The sequence below is a fragment of the Beta vulgaris genome, chromosome 5, assembly GCF_026745355.1.
Source record: "Beta vulgaris subsp. vulgaris cultivar EL10 chromosome 5, EL10.2, whole genome shotgun sequence".
Taxonomy (NCBI): Eukaryota; Viridiplantae; Streptophyta; class Magnoliopsida; order Caryophyllales; family Amaranthaceae; genus Beta; species Beta vulgaris.
Window position 1 is genome coordinate 58,167,674 of NC_079206.1, and position 19,754 is coordinate 58,187,427.

Sequence of the window (19,754 nt, forward strand, 5' to 3'; positions counted from 1 at the left end):
TACATTATGAGAGAGTTCTTCCTGTAAAAACTCTACTTTCTACTACTTTATCATATCCAACTCTTTTAAAGCCGAAGAATTTTCTCTCCCGTATAATGTAAGTCTGAAGAACTAAAAATAAGAAACTAATAAAAAATTTAAAGTTGATTTAACAGAGGGGTACAATATAGAATAAAATGATCAAAGCTACAATTTGAAATGAAAAAAATATTCAAAATATAACGTTGGAAATGGAAAAATACATGGATATTTTATCAAAAAAGATTTTCTTTATAAAGTATGGAGAAAAATAAATAATACAAATATACAATGTGATCACTTGTAGAAGAATCCTTGTACTAAAACAAATCTTTATCGTATCTAGTCATGATTTCAATTATTTTTTTAGTATCTAGGAAAAGAAAAAGAGCCTACTATATAAATTGACATATTTTGCATAGATATTAGTCAATTTTATAGTCAAACTCGTTTTGCAAACTTAACTCAATATATATGATTGGAGTTTTTTTTTTGGGTGGGGGTGTTAATAGAAACCTCACTCATAAATTAAAGACCATCGAGGTTTATCCCATTACCGGACCTTCAAGTTATTAGTCATGTGCGTGGTAGATTGAGAATCTTTTGATTTCACTTGAATTTTTCTTAACTTATTAAAATTATTAGATCAATTAAATCTAACTTAATTGAAACTTATTGGACATGATTTGAACTTATTACATTTGGTTGGACCTCGATCATTAGGCCTTATTGACACGTAATTTTGACTTATTAGCCTTTTTTATTATTTTCTTTTGCTACATTTATGAAATAATATTTATACTTTCTTCATAGTTATTTATCTGTTTATTTTCTTTTGCATAGTCTCTCATACACACCTTAAACTATTAATATCTTTATTTAGATATTAGTAAATATTATGAAAATTGAATATTTTAAAGCAACACATCAAGTTGAATCAATTACTATCATATGCAATTTTTTTCTGTATAATAGTAACTAATGTAAACATGCATGCACCATCAAATTTTTAAAAATTTTAATTTGAATATTCCGAGTGAGTTAGATAAAAAAAACATAGAGTACTATCTCTGAATCTTTTTAGTTTTTACACTTGGATTTTAACAATATTTATAATTTTGGCACTATGTATTATATCTATAATATTACTAGCAGTAGTAATATTATTTAGGAAAATTTGCCAAAAAATACTTTTAAAGTTGTATTTTTTTGAGAAAAATTGTGATTTTTTTTTTTTGGCAAAAAATGCTTTAAAAAGTTCTTTTTGCAAAATTGAACTATGGAAAGGTTTTTTTTTTTTGCAAAATTGCCTATAACCTAATAGATACTCCATCTATATTTTTTTACTTTTCCTGTTTTGACTATGTCGTTTGCTGATGTACTTTTTTGACGTTAAATATCTTTTATTACATATTAGTAAAAATTATTCTGATTGAATATTAATACAATATACTCATCATTGAGAAAAAAGACCCCCCATGAATTTTTTTTCTTATATATATATTGAGAAGAATTTTGAAGATTTTCTCTTTATGTAAATAATGTCAAGATTCAAAGTGACTAAACTAAAAAACATAGATGGAGTATCAATTATTAATATTATAATAAATTATCGACAATTATACAGTGGCAACAATATTATTGTAGCCACCATAACTTGTGTAATTTGTACCATTTTTTTTAAATTTTACATCGACTTCATTAATTAAGTTGGACTTAAAAAAATTATAATTAATTATACATCAATAAATTTGTATATTATTATTGTATATATTAATTGGCTTCATATCCCATAATCATTGTTAATGGTGATAAAACAATCTAAAGAAAAAAAAAATACTCTAAAGGGAATAAATTTTTTTCTTTTCTCTATTATCTATAATTTTAAGGTTCAATTAAATCATTAGACAATATTAATCTATAAAAATAAAGGATTAAGAGTTCAATCAATATAGTGGTTACAAATTTATTTTGTGGCATCCATAAATTACTGCGTACTTATTTATTATATGTTTCTATTTTGGAACTGTAAAAATGCATCTTACTTCTTATTCATATATTGTTAATTAATCATTATATATTAACTATTAATCAACAAGTAATAACAAATATTAACTTTCATTAGATTATATCGGAACTTATTATATCATAGAAACTCATTAATAAACCTGGTGATTAGAGCTACTTGGACCTGATCAAAACTTACTTGGACCTGATCAAAACTTATTAAGCTTGATTTGAACTTATTGAAATTATATAAATTTCTATCTAAAATTTGGGCTAAAAGTTTGTTTAAAAGGTGAAAGAATGCACCTGGAATTGATTATCAAACTAAGGCATACATCATAATAATATAGTTTTTAGTTTTTTGTTGTCAGTTTTCTAAATTGACATATTTAATATAAGTATGACTAATTTTATGTTCATTAATTATACCCCACATATCAGATGATTTTTACATTCATAGAACCAAAAATTGGAAATTGGAAATAATTTGAAGTGGACCCTCGCATGTAACTTTTGTCTAGCATAATAGGGGGATTAATAACATACAAGTTAAGGAATCATTAAAAAAATTATCTAGCCTTGATTATAATTTATTATTTGACTTTATTTTGCAAGCTTATTAGTCCCCATTAAAGTTTTTTCGCCTAATTGAAAGTGAATAGACCTGATTTGAGCTTATCTAGACTTCATCGAAATTCTAAAAAAAAAAATTCTTCAACAATTACAACGATTTGATAGACGGCTTAGGATAGTTTCGATTAACAATACCCCAAAAAACGTAAATGAGGTTTTAATACTCATAATACTCGAGAAAAACAATTCAAAGTTAAGTATATATATAAATTATACTGACCAATCAAATAAGCCCATAAAATCTAAAAATGAGGTGAACTAAGAATTAAGTTCTTTTCATTTCTTTATTTCTTGAAAATAGACCAGAAAATTTTGTTTTCAAGTTGAAAATAACTCACACTGAATTGATTCCCAAGACATTATTTTTTTTTTTATTAATAACATTATTCTTTTAAGCTTTTTTTATATGTATATGAGATCCTGGTCGATATACACATTGTCCCTTTGATTAATGCACTTCTCTTTCCCCTCAAAAAAAAAAAAAAAAAAAAATCCTGGTCCATATTGTCATATTGATATTATGCAAGGAACCTTATCCATATTTCTTTCAAGGCAACTGGGCAACCACCTCTATAAAAGTAGGAATGATTTACATACTTTCACTCCCTCACTCTTGCATTAATATAATGATATTCACTATTCGCAACACATCGATCCTCTCTCATTCTGGCTCTCATAAACACTACCTTCATGGAAAGCCAGTATCAATTATTGGGTACTGCATTCTTCGGAAATGATGAAGATCTTGCTCGAGACGGCGGAAACCCTATGAGAATCATGATAAACCCAGATTATTTCAAGAGCTTATTTTCATCAGCTCCCCGAAATTACTAATTGAAGTCGGTTTGTACATGGTATATGGTATATGGTATATGGTATAAACGCACATGACTAAAGCATATGGTGTATGAGATCCAAAGATTTGCGTGGAACGTGCCTTTGATGCGATGCAAAATCTTGTATCCAAAGATGTGCGTCGGACGCCAAAAATCATGCGACACAAATGAGTAAAGGGATTGGATGTTTTGCGTTGGACAATAAAGCCCAATAAAAACGCATTTAACTAAGTCTTTTTTTTTTTTGAGGGGAAAATCAAGTACCATTCTCATTCATCTTTGGATAAATAATCCATAAAAACATAGGGTTCAACCTCAACAGGACTGTGGTTTTCCCATATCTGTTCTACACCAAATGGTACTATCTTAGCAAGGTGATGGGCTACAGCATTGCCATCCCTTTTCACATGAGACCAACTCAAAGAAGAAAAATAACTGCTAGACAAGAGAATATCCTCTAAAACGGTATCCAAATCCGAGAAATAGACCATGGCTTTCGAGAGGCGCGAAATGAGGATTTGACTATCTGATTCAAACACCACATGGTCATAACCAAACCTTTTTGCCATACGGATGGCCATTAGAAGTGCCTTTCCTTCTGCGATTTCCACCGGCCAGTGTGCCCGTACTCTTCGGACTGCCGCAAACAAGACTTGCCCATCTGAATCCCTTGCGACGACTCCCAAACCCACCCAGCCTTCACACGCCAACGACGCATCACAATTTACCTTTATCACCCCCCTTGCAGGCGCTTTCCACGACTTTGCACTCTCCTGCACACCACCTCGGATACCTCCATATATTTTCGTCGCATACTGCTCATGCTCTTGCACTAGACGGTGCACTCGGCCCAAGATAATGCTGTTAGCTGTGGTAGTGTTGTTAAACACTTTCTCGTTCCTTTCCGTCCAGATGCACCATGCTAAATTAACTACTTTCCGCTGTAGTTTCTTTTCGATCTTTGCCCAGCTCGCTACCACCTCCATGATCGGTTTAAGCGCCACATTCTCCAGTGCTTGTGGAACACTTACCTCCTCCCATAATTCCTTCACCCGCGAGCATAGAAATAACGCATGGGAAGCCGTCTCCTCCTCTCCACACCATGGACAAGAATTGGTATCTATCATATGGCGATACTTCAGTAGTGCACGAGTTGGAAGGGTCCCCGTACAAATGCGCCAAAGAAATAGTCGGACTTTTGGAGAAGCTTCCACTGTCCACAACAGCACCCATGCTTCATGAAATTCCTCCAGATTAAATCGCTTACCCAGCATGTAAGCCGTCTTGACCGAATAGTTTCCGTCCTTCGTGAATGCCCACGTGAGAGCATCCTCTACAGTACGTTCGCTAAGGGGAAGAGCAAGGATGCATTTAGTGTCTCTCTCATTGAAGAGGCGAGAAATGAGCTCAATGTTTCACGCTGGAGGACTATCATTCATCAAATCCTGGACCCTTTCAACATCCGCAACCATTGGGCTTGTAATAAACCTCCCCTCCTCATCCGCTATCCATGGATCCCTCCACACATTAATTTTGGTACCATTTCCCACCCTCCATATCATCCCTTCCTTAACGAGTGCCTTGGCACTCCAAATCCCTTTCCACGAAAAGCTGGGCGAGTAGCCTAACGGCGCATCAAGGAACGAACTCCTATGATAATATTTCGCCTTCATTATTCTCCCGAGTAACGTAGAGCCTCCCTTCATAATTCTCCAGGCTTGTCTCCCAAGGAGTGCATCATTAAACACCTCTAAATCCTTGAAGCCTAGTCCACCTAGACATTTAAGTTCGCACATTGATGTCCAGCTCCTCCAATGTGTGCTTCTCTTCACTTCAGATTGTCCCCAGAAAAAGCGTGCCATAGCCGAGGCAATAGTGTTTGTGACCCAGTTTGGAAATTTATAAATTCCCATCAGATAAGTAGGCATGGCTTGTATAACAGATTTCAGAAGTACCTCTTTCCCTGCACGTGACAATAGTTTTTCCTTCCATCCCTGCAACTTCTTCCATATTCTATCCAATAGAGCACCAAATACAGCTTTTTTCGATCTCCCTGCTACCGTAGGGATACCCAAATATTTCTCATGCCTATCAACCATTCTCATCTGCAAAAGATTCATCAATTCTTCTTTTTGAATAGTACTAACCCCTCTGCTAAAGGAAACTTCCGACTTATCATAATTAATTTTCTGCCCGGATGCTGCTTCATATTTGTTGAGTAAATCAACTATTTCTAAGCATTCCTGTCGATTAGCTCTTGCAAAGAGTAGACTATCATCTGCAAAAAGAAGGTGAGAAACCTCCTGCCCCCCTCTACTGGCCTTTGCTCCATGAATTCTTTTTTCCTGCACTGCATCAGTAAGCATACGGGAAAAAGCATCAGCTACCACTATAAACAGGTAGGGGGATAGGGGATCCCCCTGCCTGAGCCCTCGAAAAGGTCTCACTTCACCTTTGGCTCGACCATTCATCACAAAAGAGTAAGTGACTGATGTGACACAGTTCATTACCAAATTCACCCATCTTCCATCGAAACCCATTGTTAGCAGTAGCTTCCGCAGGAAACCCCACTCCACTCTATCATAGGCTTTACTCATGTCAAGTTTCATTGCAACCACCCCCCTCCTACATTTGTTCCTATACTTCATAGTATGAAATAATTCCATAGCTATTAAGGCGTTGTCTGTAATCTGCCGTCCAGGTACAAAAGCACTTTGATTCTCAGTCACCAGGGCAGGAAGGATACTTTTCAGTCGAATAACGATCGCTTTTGAAACTAGCTTGTACACCACATTACATAAACTGATAGGCCTATATTGGGACACCTCCGTTGGGTTTTTCACTTTTGGGATCATGACTATATTTGTTTTATTCACATATTCAGGGATAGCAGAGCCATGTAGAATGTTAATCACAAAATTCGACACCTCATCACCTACTATATGCCAGAATTTCTGAAAAAATATTGCATGCATACCATCAGGACCTGGTGCTTTACAGGGCTGCATCTGCATAAGTGCGTCGAAAATGTCTGCTTTAGTGTACGGTTTGGACAGCTCCGCATTCATTTCGTCTGACACATTTCGTCCCATACTTTGTAAAACTCGCTGCATATCTTCATCATTAGGTTCCGTCGAAGCAAAGAGGCCGTTATAATAGGCTGTCACGATCTCCTCCAGTTTTTCTTCATCCTCGTGCCACACCCCATCTGCGTCATATAGCCCCTTCATCTTGTTTCGGGACCGACGTTGTGAAGCCTTATGGTGAAAATAGCGTGTATTTCTATCCCCGTCCCTAACCTCCGCAACTCGCGCCCGCATATACCAGTAAGCTTCCTGCTTACTAATAAGCTCATCAAGCTTTGCCTCGATATTATTACATTCCATACAGCTTGCTGGAGTTATTCTCCGTTGTTGGGCAACTTTGAGATTGTTTTCAGTATTTTCGATTTGCTTTGCCAACTTGCTTAAACTCTTTGCACTCCAGCGCACCAAACCTCCAGCAACCTCCTCTATTCTCGCCAGCACGCTACTCCCTGCTGCCTTATCCCATGCCTCCCGTACCACTCCTTCACATCCTTCTTCCAACAGCCACGCTGTCTCAAACTTAAAGCCCCTTCTCCCCTGCTCGTGTACTCGCTGCTTAGGGGTAAACCGCACCACAATTGGACAATGGTCCGATTTATAACGTAACAAGTGGGAAACCGTAGCCCGGGGAAACATATCCAACCATTCAGACGTTGCCATGAATCTATCCAGTCGTTCTCTCACTCGCGTATTAGGGGATCTCCCCCGTTCCCAGGTCCACCATTGGCCTTCATAACCAAGGTCCCGCAGCCTACAGGAGTCCACCGCCCGCCGAAAATGATTAATATCTCTCCTTTCAGTTTGTGCTCCCCCTTCTTTCTCATCATAAGATAAAATTTCATTAAAATCACCACCGAAAATAATAGGGAGCTCCGTCTCATCACACAAATACTTAATAAGAGTCCATGTATGGTGCTTAGAAGAACCATCCGCCCAACCATAAATTCCAACGAATCGCCACTCTACACCATTATCCGTCACCACGTCACCACAAATATGATGTTGGGAGTAAGAAACCAGTTTAAAGCTAATCTTTTCTTCTCTCCAAAAAACACATAGGCCCCCAGATCGGCCTTGACTAGACACACCAAACGCAACCGAGCAGTGAATAGAGGTTTTTAATCCCTCCATTCTCTCTTTATTCACCATAGTTTCTGACAAGAATATCAAGTCAGGGGCAATGTCACGGCTCCATTTCCGGAGCCTACGAACTGACCAAGGGTTGCCCATCCCTCGGCAGTTCCAGCAAAGTAGACTCATTGAGCTGGGCGGGTCTGCTCCTCGGCAGATCCCGCCTCTCGCCATCCAGAAATATGTTCCTCACATCTACTCTTTTTTGTGTCACCTATCTCCATTCCGTCACCTACGATTTCCACACGCCCACGTTTCCCTCCTGTGGCCAAAGTCACCACATCATATTCTACCCCTTCCATCCCATCCCCTTGCTCCCTTGCCACCTTCTTCCACTTTCGTCCTTTTTTCTTCCCTCCCTCTGCTGCCCCAGACGAAGGGTTCACTCGCTCTATAGTCCAGCCAAGCTCACCTGCCCCATCCATCTCCCCTCCCTCAACATTTCGCTTCACCTCTCCACCTTCGCGTCGCACCTTATCAATGTTGATAGGGTGACCGCCTACCGGCAATGCCGTCCTTCTTTCAGCACACACCTCCAGTTCAGGTCTCGCCACTATATTCCTCTCACCACCATCCTCCTCCACACCCTCTTGATCAAGTCCCAATTCGCCCCTATTGAACATCTCTACACCAATCGGTCCCTTCTCACATTCAACCACCTCCGGGGCTACCTTTTCCACCTTCCTAACCTCACTTCTCTCGACCACCTCCTCGTCTTCCCCTAATATAGCACTCCCAGCGCTGATTGTCCTCCCGGATGGGCGAGGTTTAGCAATAAAAAGGTTCTTCCTACAGGATTTGACTTCCTCAACTTCTTCGAGCATTCTGTTAACTCCACGCCTAGGGGTTGCCCTTAGCGACTTCCCCCACCCCATACAATGTTCCGGTTCATCATCATCCACATTAACACACTCTTTTTCTCCATGTCCAATAGTCCCACATAAGAAACAAAAGAAAGGGAGTCGTTCGTAAGCCACCTCGATACGGAAAATTCGCCCATCTTTACCTTGGATATCCTGGTAACGACACAGTGGTTGAGCGACATCCATCAGCACCCTAACTCTTCGATAATTATCAAGATTTAAATTGTCATCCTCCAGTTCCATAACTTGTCCTATTTTTCCAGCAATCGCCCTACAAATCGCCGGTGATCTGTAATTAAAGGGGAGGTTCTTTAAGCGAAGCCAGAAGGGTGAATGGGTTAGCGGAACATCCGCCGGCTGATCCTCACCATCAATGTCCTGTAATATTAGAAGCTGATTCTCAAAACACCAAGGTCTACCGTCCATAACTTTCTCCTTATCCCTCCAATGGAAGAATTGAAAAACAAAACGATTCGAACCGATCATCCGAATGACCAGTCTTTTATTCACCGACCATGCCTGCATCATTGTTCTTTTGAAAGCCTCAATATTGAAGCTTCTTTCAGTAACCAAGCGTCCGACAAGAACCAGCGACACCTGGTCCTCATCAATCCCATCGTCCAGTTCACCAATCTCCAGTATTGATGATTCCGCATCATTTATTCGAAGATTTTGGCACTTTTCGATTAGTTCTCCAGCCATAATTGATCGAAAACGTGCGCCTAGGGTTAGGGTTCCTGTCTTTCAAGGGAGAGCGTTTCCTGTCTTTCAAGGGAGTTTATTGTTGAAAATTACATTAATGCATTTAACTAAGTCTTGAATACGCCTCTCAAACCCTTCTCACTCCAGCAGTTTTTTCTCACTTTCAATCTTCGATTCTCCATCCTCTTCTCCATCACTCACAGCCTTCTGAAACATAAACAAATTAAAAAAAAAAACAGTTTTTCGTGTGCCATCCTACGTAGACGGTACGCATGAAATTTTTTTAAGGAGAATTTATTTTTGGCATATTTGTAGAATTAAAACTCAGGGAAAAAATTCGAATCCGCACCTATCAAAACTGATTTCTCTATCTCTCCTCTTTCACCCCTAACCATAAACCATTCTCTGTCCTCTCCTATGCACCGCCGCCGCCGCCGCCGCCGCCGCCGCCGCCGCCGATCACCCTTTGTCGTTGCCGGCACCGACGAGGCAATCAGTTATCTTACATATTTATATTATTATATCTAACATAAAAGAAAAGAGAGACCTTTATTGACTCGCTGCATCTTCATCTGGTCTTCCTGCTTATCCTAACAATGAAGGACTTTGTATTATCAAAGAAAAAAACAATGAAGGACTTTGTATTATCAAAGAAAAAAACAATGAAGCACTTTGATTTTGGTGTCAGAGACTTCAAAGGTCAGATCTTTATGTCTATTTCAATTCCAATTTCTCGTTCCTGTTTATTATTAGGGGCTTTATTTAACATGTTTGGGTAAAGTTTTGATTTCATGGTTAGGGTTTGAGCTAGATAATAATGCTTCAGAATTTATCGAAAAGAATTTTTTTATTAGAGCTAATTTGGATAGAAGAGCAGTCAAAATTTCTGTTGCAGCTTTGACTTTCATATATAAGGATTGTTTGAGCCAATTCCGCGAGCAAGGGTTGTTGAAAGTTTTGATCTTTCTGATTTGATAGTGTTTGATTTTTTTTTCTCCCTTTTCTGTTTGATATTTGTGTTATCAACTCTAACTAAGCTTTGAATTTTACAAAAAAATTACATAAATTGTTGCGGTTGAGGTGGAGAGCAAGAGTAGCTAAAAGTTTTTATTTTTCTGATTTATATGTAAGTTCTAAAAAACTATAGAATCAAATTTATTTGAGCTGAGGCAGATAGAAGAGTAGTTACAAGTTGTAATCTTTTTGTGATTAAGGTTTGAAGTTATTATTCTCTGGGATGAGCTGAACTGGAGAGCAAGTTGTTAAAAGTTGTGATTTTTCTAACTAAAGGTTCAATTACTGTTAGGATTGAAGGTATGGGGTTTGATTGATTTATTGATTTTCGGTTTTGCAAATGTTTTTGTATTCCGTTGGGTATTATATATTGTCTCTAATTGTTTTGTTAATTCTGGTGTTTAGCAGTGCACAAGACGATGAAGAACCCTTATGCACCAGTATTGAAGAGATGTGGGAGCCAGATGCAAGATCACTCGGTCTGTTCTAGTTTAATTTAAGTATATGATAATAATGTCTGTTATATCTATACTATACTTTTAAATTTATGATATGATGAACTCATTGTGCTATGTATCTGGAACTAACAGTTCCAGTGGAAGCAGTGCAAGTCCGCAGACAGGCTCAGCGAGCTGCCGGATGATGTACTTGTGTTAATACTATCTCGACTGAGGCTTAAGGAAGCAGTGAGGACTAGTGTTTTATCTCCAAGGTGGAGAAATTTGTGGACATACACAACTGGTACCTTGGATTTTCATTACTCAGAAGAGTCTTCTTTTTTGGAGAGATGTTTACGCATGTATCACCCAATATGGTCCAGACGACTTGATGACAAGCACTCATTTTCTGAGAAAAGATTATACTTCATACAATGGGTCAATCGCGTCTTGAGCTTGCATCAGGGTCGAAGCATTGAAGAATTTGAGGTGTTTGCCAAATTGCACGGAACAATAGGAGAAGAATATATAAATAAGTGGGTGAAATTTGCTCTTGGAAAGAGAGTCAAAAGGCTTAAGCTGGATTTTCCAGCCGAAATCACTTCTAGTTGTGTAGATTTTACCATCACCAACCCCTTGCTCCGAAAATTTGAATTGCATCTTTCTTCTCTTAAGGTGCTTTCTTTGAATAATGTAGAGGTTACAAGTCAGGCTATACACTACGTTCTGCTCAAGTGTTCTGTTCTCGAAGAACTACACGTTGAGCGTTCTGTTTCCCTTTCGAAGTTGAAAGTCCCTGGTCCCTTGCCCCAACTCAAATGCTTGAAGATTATTTGCTGTCGCAAACTTAAGTGGATGGAGATCCATGCCATCAATGTTGCATCATTTACTTATGATGGGCACGACATTCCCATAACTTTTAAGACAGCCCCACAACTGGTTAATGCTTCTCTTTGTGGCTTCTATGCTTCCTACTTTGTTCAAAACATCGGGAAATACTCTAGCTATATTAAACATGTGGAATCGCTCATGCTGGAATTATCGTGCTCAGATAAATACCTGGTTAGTTTTCGCGTCTTTTCATTTTGTGTTTTGGGCTTTTGGTATACTGTAGTTGATCCTTATTCCTTCATTTGGTGCTCTTCTTTATACTGGTACCACATGTTGGTGCGTCAATGGGCCTATGTCACTTCAAGGCACTAGTGTTCCTTCAGGTTATATTTTTGTTATTTCAATCACCCACTGGTTACCATAAGATAGTCGTGGGTGCAAATGGTAAAAGTAATCACACTGCCTCAAGTTATTGCCTTGAACTTAACAATGTACATGTGTATCATCCCGGAAGAAATGTTCTTGGGTAATTGTAGATAAGTATATGTGGAGGTTTAATTCAAACTAGTTATTAGGCCCGGGCTATGCCCCGGGTAAGAAAATTTTTTAACATAATACTTTATGATAATAACACTAAATACAACCTAGCCTAGTGGTTAGAACTTTAGTATATGTATTTGAGGTCTCGGGATCAAATCCTATACTATGCAATTTCAGTTTCTTGTTTTCGCACGCCTTTTAATATACTACCTCTGTTTTTATTTAGTTGCAACATTCACCTTTTTGCACAAACTTTAAGAAATGAGAAAAGAGAGTATAATTGACCCACTTGCCCCTACTACTAGTATTGTAATTAAATGGGAAGAGTAGGTAAAGTAAGGGTAATATAGTCAAATTATCCCAAAAGCTTTCCTAAAAAGAGAAATGTTGCAACTAATAAAAAACACCTAAAAGTAGAAATTGTTGCAACTAAATAAAAACAGAGGTAGTATTTGTATAGATGTGCCCAACCCTTCAAATACTTTTCCTAGATATATGGTTTCATTAGAATGAGTCCACCCATCCCTACTGGCAACGTTTATATGGAGCTACTGACAACGTTGCCATGTTTATATACAGGATTTCTATAGAGATACTAAAGTAATTAAATGTGACATTTCACTTTAAGCCTTGTATATAGCGATACTAAAGTAATTAAATGTGACACTTCACTTTAAGCCTTGTTTATAGGAGTTACATTTCACTTATTCAGTGTTCTTTCTTTTTTCAGAGTGATGAAGTTACCTGAACTACCTGTCCTTAAAAATCTAAGAGTATTGGAGATAGCAGTGAGAGGATTCAGTGTTGAGAACACTTATAACTGCTGTGCTGCTTTTCTGAAAAACTGTCCACTGCTGACAAGACTTTCACTTTCGGTGAGTTTTTCTCAACTGAACTATTTATAATTTGTTGAAAATTCTATGCTATATTAAAAGGTGTTGCCTCTTATGAGTCTTATCCCTATACTTCTTGTTGCTCCCTATCACCTCTCACGACACGTCACAATACAAATTTTACTTTTTTAATGTAATGAGAAGGATCTCTAGTTGATGTACTTGGTTATTGTGGAACCTATGCTAATTTGAATGGGCAAAAGTGTCATATTAAGGATTAGTACTTCCAATATTGTTCATATGAGTATTTATTTGGGTAGCTAAAATACTTTAGACATTGTCATGCATGTTATGCTGAAGACTAGTTGCTCACCCTTTCTTTTTATTAAAGTTGTTTGAAAAGTAGGTCCTTACACTTTAATTCGAAAACAAACTAAAGAAGGAATGGGAGGGTTAATAAATTCCCTTCCCTTCCTTTGTATTGAACCAGCCTTAGATCTAAGAAAATCATGTGTGTAATTTGGGAGTTGATCATTTTATAGAGAATAGTTAGAAAATAAATATTGTAGTAAGAATAATAAAGAGAATATTAAGGGCCTGTTCTTTTCAACTAATTTCATCAGATTTAATCTGATCTTATGAGATTTGAAACTATTAGAGGGATAAGCTCTGATGAGATTTGGGGAGATCTGATCTGATATAAGTTGAAAAGAATATGTCCTAAGAATTGGTAGAATATTTCATGGGATTTGTTGTAGTTAAAGATTGACGAATTCCATGGGATGGGATTTGCTGAAATTAATGATTGATTGACTTGCTATGGTATTAAAAGAGGAAAATGGAAGAGATGGAAGGCATTAAGCAAAATCATGTGACTTAGTTTCTTTTAGGATTTTTCAAGCCACCTGAATGCCTGAAGTTGGGAGAGAAACAAGGCTCTCGAAAGCTTGTACTTAATTTTATATTTTGTATTATCAGTTTATATCAGTTAAAGTTATTGTCGTTATCATTCCGTCATAATCATATCAAGTCAGTTCTTTACATCTCTCCCTTTCCCTTTTATTTTGTATGCAATCGAGGGACTTTGTATTCCTCACTTTCCCTCCCGTGTGTTTCCTTCCAAAGAAAGTTGTTAGGTGCCCTTTGGTTTACCATAAAGGAATTATGAAAGGAAAGAATAAAGGGGAACCCATTATTCCCATTATTGTGTTTGGTTGGATAAAAAAATGGACATAACAAAAGGTTTATTTGATGAGATTCAACATCTTCTCAAGCCCAACCATCAATTACAACTACCCACTGTCGGGCAGCCATTATCACCAAAATTCATCTTGGAAAATTTATGACTTATGACATGTTGGATGAATGGCTTTAAGGCCATAATTAATTTCTCTGGGGATTCTCTTTTGGTTGTTATAGAAACTTATAACTCATGCTTTTTTATGATCCTCTTAATGGAGTTTTAAAGATGATGCTATTGGAGTGAATGTTTCACATTAATATTCAACGTTACATATTCATATTATTGTGGTTTAAGTTTTTGTAACCATTCTATATATAAACATATGTATTTGTCAATTCCATGGGAGAAACAACCATCATCACTTAAATTATCTTTCTCTTGAGCAAGAGCTTGTGTGACTCCAATCCCTCACCCTCAAGTACATGAGCGTGTGGGAGTGATGTTAACCTTGGGAAACGAATCAGCCATAACGTTTTGTACCTCAACCAGCCTAGTAGCCATGACATCACAAATCATGATAACTCAATCTAAATTATCTAGGTGATTTTCCTTCTAGCCTTGATATATCCTATTTCTCAACATGACAGCTTTGTCTTCTCATTCTTTTTTACCTTTTATTCTCTTCTACATGATGTAACCACCATTACCTTCTTCCCTATCACCACCTTCCCACCCATTCTTTGGTGTGAAAGAAACACAACACATCCACCTTCTTGAATCCTGCCATTGAATAAAGCTTTTGTGGTCAAAATGTAGCCTTAATCTAGAAATTTTACGGTTAAGTTTGACCATTTAAAGTCATTCCTCAAACATTACTTGGTATGTCTCTCATCAAATTTTCTTCTTTTTTATTGGGTTCTCAATGTTATGGTTTTCTTTGATATGTTGAGTATTTGGCCATTTTTGATTAATATTTTTTAGGGTTATTTCGTTTTGGTGGTAGTTGTTTCGCGGTGGTGGAATTGCGGAGGTTGTTGGATACTGGGTTTCAAGGATGGGGTCAAAATGTAAAAGTGGCTGCTGTAGGTGAGTGGAAAGCAGGTGGTGTAATGGAATGTATGTAGGTGGAGCTGAGCGTTTAGTTTACGGCGATGGGCTGGTAGTGATAGTATGAAGTGGGAAATCGGGGAACCCTTATTATGTCCTTCCTAGGTCCCTAGGGTACACTAGAGAATCAAGTTAAAGGACTTTGAGTAACTCGAATCGGGAAAAAGGGGAAAGGGAATGTAAAGATAAGCTCATTCAAACAACCAAGAAGGAAACTAAGATGTTTATTACTTTTGTTAAAGTCCCATAATAACTCTGCCTCTTGCCCCTTGCCCCTTGCTATCTGTTTATTCTATCTCTAGTACATTATTATTTGATGCTGCTGTTGTGTTCAACTTCAAGGCTGCCTGTTGAACACATCCACACTTGAAGTGGTTAAGTGGTTTGTCTGTCTTATATACTAACCCTATTTCTCTTTATTTGTAAAATTTGATGTTTTAAGAAATTTCATGTTATTTACAACATACTTCCTCCGTTTCAAATTAAATGCAACAGTTTCCATTTTGGACAGTTTCAAATTAAATGCAACAATTACAAACTTTCTAATTTTAGCAAGTTTTTTAAGTCCAAATTTACAAAAACACCCTTATTAAAAAAAAATTAAAAGAAGATATTACAATCTGATTTGCAGTAGGGGTGTTCAATGTCGGATATCGGATCCGATCCGATCCGAAAATTCGGATATCCGAAAATCTCGGATCGGGGAAATTGCGATCCGAATCCGATCCGAAAATTTCGGATATCCGAACTTTTTGGATCGGATCACCGGGTTTTCGGATCGGATCAAAGGATTTTCGGATCGGGTCCGTTGAAATTTTTGAAAAATCCCGATTCGTATCCGATCCGAAAAACCGAAATTTTTTCCGGATATCCGATCCGAAATATCCGAAATCTTAAAATCGGATCGGATATCCGAAATTTGGCTGTTTTAACATTGATGTTGTGTGGTTTTGTTTTTTCTGACAAGTTTGGGGTTATAACGAAGAATTGACAAAATTTTCGTTTTGTCATTTTGATGTGACCCCAGGTTACTCCAAATTTCGTTGGTGATTACAAGAAGGATTGGTGGACTACAGGAAGCTCAGAGTGTCTTCACAACCAACTCAAGGTGATTGAACTAGTGAGGTTCAATGGGGATGTTCAAAGAGTAGCACAAGTGCATTACTCCATACTTAGGGATCTCCCCTCATTGAATCAGGTGATTTTACGTCCAAGCCCCACATGGGAAGTACATTATCCAAATATAAAAGATTTGTCTAACAACTTGAAGATGATGCATCCCAAGGCTCAGTTGATTATACCATCTTAATTATTATTATTATTATTATTATTATTATTATTATTATTATTATTATTATTATTATTATTATTATTTTTGTAGAGATGAATGAGGGAAGTGAGTTGCTTGGAGGGAAAAACAAAGAAATAACTTATGTGGGTCCCACCACTAACGGAGTTTGGCAAAATCCGTTAAGTGGTGGGAGTTTATAAAGGTTTTGTAAAGTTTAGATGGAAATTTAGGGGAAAAAAACATAAAGGTGGGAGTTTCTAAATAGAGAACGTATTGTGTCGGACTCGTCCGACCATAATCTTGGTCGGACGACTTTCAGGTGGTTCCAATTTTTTTTCAGGTAGTCTTCATTTTTTTTCAGGTGGTTCCAATTTTTTTTCAGGTAGTCTTCATTTTGTTTCAGTTAGTCTTCTTTGTTTTTCAGTGGGTTTTTGTGCTTCAGTTAGACTTACTTGGGTTTCAGTTGGTCTTTATTCTTTTTCAGGTAGTCTACATTTTTCTTCAGGTAGTCTTCATTTTGTTTCAGTTAGTCCATTATTTCTTTCAGTTGGCCCATTATTTCTTTCAGTTGGTCCAACTGAAAGAAAAGAAAGTCTAAATGAAAGAAAAGAAAGTCCAACTGAAAGAAAAGAAAGTCCAACTGAAAGAAAATAAAGTCTAACTGAAAGAAAAGAAAGTCTAACTGAAAGAAAAGAAAGTCCAACTGAAAGAAAATATAGACCAACTGAAAAGAAAACAAAACACTAACCTCTGCTTTCTCTCACTTTCTCCTTCTTCTTCATTCCTTCTTAGAACTGAAAAAATTCAAAGCCCTGGTATTTTATAGTTTCACAAAAATATATCATTACAAACTGAGAAAGGTGCAACTGATTCCCGTGCTTTAGTTGCTCTCCCTGAGGGTACTTCCCAAGCATTATCTATGGGTTCCAGCAAACCAAAAATGTAAGGATTTGAGATGACGACACAACGTAGAATTCGCCGACCTTTCTCTGTGTCTGAAGTTACTTTGTTTCTAGAGTCTTGCTAACTGGATAAAGAAATATCATATGCAATGAGTCACCGGCTCGCCGAAGGAAGCAGAATCAACAATAATTGGCTCTTCTTCAACTATTTTGGGTTCAACATATGTGTTCGATGGTTCAGATATGGTTTTCGTCACCTAACAAAATTAATATACTTTTCTTTTTCTCACAATCAGACCTGAAGGTGGAAGAAGATGAGTGAGCAAGATAATTGAGTTATTTAAATACGAAACGGTAGAAGAACGAGCGTGAAGGACGCGTTGGGTTGGTCTCGTCTGACCATAATTTATGGTCAGACGGTCTGACCCAATACTTTCACTTCTAAATAAGTGAAAACTTAAGGTGATTTTGTGCAAATTTTTCTTATTATATTGAATTGGGTTTGAGCGAGATATGGGTTGGGCTTAGCTAGAAAAAATTGTCCAATGGGCCTAATTAACAAAAGCCCGGCCCTTAAAATGGGCCAAGTTTCGTTGTTCTTACTCGCCCACTTAAAAGGGTGGGCTAGTCCGCGGGCTAATGGGCTTTAGGTACTAAAATTGTATTTTTCTCATGCTTATTAAAGTTAACTAGTTTTTGGACCCGTGCAAAATGCACGGGAAATTTTTATTAAGTAAATATACTTATATTTTAATGGTAATGATTGCCTATTTTTTAAAAGTGGTTGCATTCAAATGTGATATATTAATATGATGTACAAATTCACAAACAATTAATAAAATAGTAAACAAATTTAATTGTAAACTAAACAATTAACTATATTAACTATGTTACATAATAAAATCATCACATTGGGTAAATAATTTAAAAGTACGTGTTACCCATCTAAGTAAAGTTTGCAACGAATTACTCCTTACGGTTACGAATGTTAGCTCAACTGTATGTGACGAATACCCAAATATTTACACTCCCATAAAACTTATCTGAGGATTAAAAGATATTTTTATAATTATGTATTAGAAATTTTTAAGAACTTCAGCCGTAATTTAATTAATAAATATATTTTTTTCATTCTAAAATACACAAAACACTTGCTGTTTTAGGATGTTTCATAATAAATGACACGTTACTTTAATTGAAAATTACTCCCTCTGGTTTTATTAGTTTGCCCACTTTCCTTTTTGAGTTGTCCCTTATTAGCTTATACAGTTTTTTTTTCTGTTTTTTGGAATGGTCTCACTACTTGTTTATTATTATCTTTACTTTCGCACTCAACTTTTGTTGGCCCACAACACAATACGATATGCCAATAAATTAATAATTTATCTTTCCTTCTATGACCCACATATCTATTTCTTTTAAAACTCTATGCCGAAAATAGTGGGTAAACTAATAAAACCTGGAGGGAGCACTTCTCTCTATCTCAATCTTTATCTCTATCTTCATCACATGAGTTCCTCTTTTTATTTCTCTCTATCTCTATCCTCTCCTTAATCCTCGCCCCCAGGCCCCATGTTTCATTTATTTTATAATAAATGACATATTCATTAATAATTTTAATCTCTATGGTGCAGTTAACTTAACAAATAATTTTGCTAATCTTTTTTAACTTTTAGTAAAGTTTTTTCTTATAGATAATTTGTCTTACTCCTAGACGTATTTTCTCGTTAAACTGGTCCCACTTGTTATTTCCTAAATCATATATATATCCAAACACACAAATAGGTAATATTGACCATATTCTCTTCAAACGCTATGTTTACGGCTATCACCATCCTCTATTCTACTGAATTTCCTTATCCATTAAAAAAAGCATCCAACAAAATTCTTGATCCCAATCCTTTTTCCTTAAATCTAAATAGGAAGACATCAATTTTGGACAGTTCAGGCAAAGCAAACAACTTCTCTATCTTTTATTAGATTTTGTTAAACTTTGAAGTGCAATCCCCCAACTTTGCATGTCGTTTTAATTTTCTTTAATTTATTTTGATATTCGAGCTGATGAATTCTATGGAACTGAAGGTGATTTTAGAGAAGAGGGACATAAAGAATTGAGTTCAAGTTGAGACGATTTCTTGCCGTTATCAATTATTAATTTATGTTTTCAAGGATTTACTGTTTTATTCATGTTGCCCTCTATCTTGTGTCGTCGCCCAAGTTATCACTTATCTCTTCAATCATAAATTTCATTATACTGTTTTACTATATTGTTTTAGAATTTGTTCATTGCTTCTTCTATATTGTTTAATCAAATATGCTAATACATATTCAAATTGATTT

At 36.6% G+C, this 19,754-nt stretch overlaps 2 protein-coding genes across 5 annotated transcripts; one reads left to right on the top strand and one right to left on the bottom strand.

Moving 5' to 3' along the window:
* Window positions 1-3,763: 3,763 nt before the first annotated feature.
* Window positions 3,764-4,768, bottom strand: LOC104884854 (uncharacterized). The gene has a single exon (XM_010669559.1). The coding sequence runs from the start codon at window positions 4,766-4,768 to the stop codon at window positions 3,764-3,766; it is 1,005 nt and encodes a 334-aa protein (XP_010667861.1).
* A 4,834-nt stretch (window positions 4,769-9,602) lies between these two features.
* Window positions 9,603-16,563, top strand: LOC104884853 (F-box protein At5g03100). 4 transcript variants are annotated; one of them, XM_010669557.4, is made up of 6 exons: window positions 9,603-9,975; window positions 10,491-10,590; window positions 10,696-10,769; window positions 10,881-11,789; window positions 12,829-12,973; window positions 16,249-16,563. In XM_010669557.4, the coding sequence occupies exons 3-5, from the start codon at window positions 10,710-10,712 to the stop codon at window positions 12,844-12,846; spliced, it is 987 nt and encodes a 328-aa protein (XP_010667859.1). In that variant the 5' UTR covers window positions 9,603-9,975; window positions 10,491-10,590; window positions 10,696-10,709; the 3' UTR covers window positions 12,847-12,973; window positions 16,249-16,563. The 4 variants fall into 4 exon arrangements, with proteins under 4 accessions (XP_010667859.1, XP_010667860.1, XP_010667856.1 ...); XM_010669558.4 differs by having other exon boundaries at window positions 10,699-10,769; XM_010669554.4 differs by lacking the exon at window positions 10,491-10,590.
* The last annotated feature ends 3,191 nt before the right edge of the window (window positions 16,564-19,754 follow it).

Coding starts and splice junctions, on each gene's coding strand:
- LOC104884853 (XM_010669554.4), top strand. CDS start 9,873: ATGAAGGACTTTGTATTATCAAAGAAAAAAACAATGAAGGACTTTGTA. Junction 9,976..10,695: donor TGGTGTCAGAGACTTCAAAG/GTCAGATCTTTA, acceptor TCTGGTGTTTAG/CAGTGCACAAGACGATGAAG. Junction 10,770..10,880: donor GCCAGATGCAAGATCACTCG/GTCTGTTCTAGT, acceptor TGGAACTAACAG/TTCCAGTGGAAGCAGTGCAA.
- LOC104884854 (XM_010669559.1), bottom strand. CDS start 4,768: ATGCTGGGTAAGCGATTTAATCTGGAGGAATTTCATGAAGCATGGGTG.